Source organism: Dryas octopetala, chromosome 4 (genome assembly GCF_963921425.1).
Source record: "Dryas octopetala chromosome 4, drDryOcto1.1, whole genome shotgun sequence".
In the NCBI taxonomy this organism is placed as follows: Eukaryota; Viridiplantae; Streptophyta; class Magnoliopsida; order Rosales; family Rosaceae; genus Dryas; species Dryas octopetala.
The window spans coordinates 1,083,167-1,084,776 of NC_141369.1; the positions used below are offsets into that span (position 1 = coordinate 1,083,167).

At 39.9% G+C, this 1,610-nt stretch overlaps 1 protein-coding gene across 1 annotated transcript; it reads left to right on the forward strand.

Annotated features, from left to right (window-relative positions):
* On the forward strand, nucleotides 1-782 carry LOC147285990 (glutathione S-transferase T3-like). Its single transcript, XM_086239344.1, has 2 exons — nucleotides 1-282; nucleotides 381-782. Exons 1-2 carry the CDS (start codon nucleotides 1-3, stop codon nucleotides 780-782), a joined length of 684 nt encoding a protein of 227 aa, XP_086095470.1.
* The last annotated feature ends 828 nt before the right edge of the window (nucleotides 783-1,610 follow it).

A 1,610-nucleotide genomic window follows, 5' to 3' on the forward strand; every position in this document is an offset into this window, starting at 1 on the left:
ATGGTTAGAGGTCTTGGTTGGACCAAAGATGAAGATATTGCTCTAGTCCAAGCTTGGCTAGAGAAGTCTCCAAATTCGGAACTCGGTGCACAACAAAAAAATGATGTATTCTGGGCCGAAGTTTACATTGTTTTTCAGCGTAATTTGGGCACACCAACGGACAAAACGATGGGTGCAATTAGATCATGGTGGAAGGACATTGCCGCCTTTTGCAACAAATTTTATGCCTCGTTTTTGGATGCCGAAAGGAGACGTCAAAGTGGTGTGAATTCAGACGATGTTGTAAGTTATTTTTTATGAATGTATATATTTAATTGAATATTGTATTTTATTCCATTGTTAATGCTTGATAATTTATTCATGTGTCATAATTTTTGTAGTTTACGGACGCACTTGAGATATATAAGGACAAGAACAATGGAAAAAAGTTTAGCATGCTCCACGTTTGGAAGGATTTAAAAGAATGCGTCAAGTACTCAGCTGCAAATTCAACTGTGCGGGTCAGAGATCAGAAAGCACCGACAGATTACACACCGAATGATGAAGATGAGACTTGTCTTGATACAGATGATGACCCACCATCATGGCAACCAGTAGGCCCATCACGCCCAAGGCCAATAGGAAGAAATAAAGCAAAGCGAGCCAAGGCAGCTGATCCCCACCAAATTCATATGTTGGAGGCAATTGACGAATATAATGATAGGTCACGTGTAGCTGAGGAAATGAGACATGAAAGAGAAAGGGTGAAACAAGAAAGAGAAGTGGCAAGAGACATGGCATAGGAAGCAAGAGAAAGGGCGAAGGAGGCAAGAGAAAGGGCGAAGGAAGCAAGAGAACAGGTGAAGCTTGAGAGGGCGATAGAGTGGGAGGAAGGTCAGATTATGGACAAAGACTTGACAAACATGAATGACATGCAAAGAGAGTTGGGGGATCAAAGCAAGCTGAAATAATTGCAAGAAGACGTGCACGTACTACCTCGAGTTCAGCCGAATACTACCCGGATATGACCGACCTCAACCAGTCATACCCAGGGTACCCTCCAAATAATTAGTGGATTTGAATTATGTTTTTAATATTTGAATTATGTTTTTATTATGTTTGAGAGTTGAATTATGTTTTTATTATGCTTGAGAGTTAAATTATGTTTAAGATTTGAATCATTATGTTTAGGATTTAATGAAGTGACTATTACCGTACACTATATGAATTGACTATTCACGCACCTTGCATGATATGACTATTCACGTACCCTGCATGAAGTGACTATTCACGCACCCTGCATGATATGACTATTCACGTACCCTGCATGAAGTGACTATTCACGTACCCTACATGAAGTGACTATTCACGTACCTTGCATGATATGACTATTCACGTACCCTACATTATGAACTCTGTATAAATTGTGATAACTTCGTCCATTGAAATTCACATAGTTTTTATCTATTCAGGATAATTTATCATTCGATCAAAACTTCGATGAATCCTTTCAACTACGCATCGTCTTCGTCGTCATCTTCGAGTCCTCCCGAGATCGAGTATGACGATTTCGATACTAGTTACGAGAGGGTAGATGAAGGCAGAAGGCTGATGGAGTGTGTAATTATGTC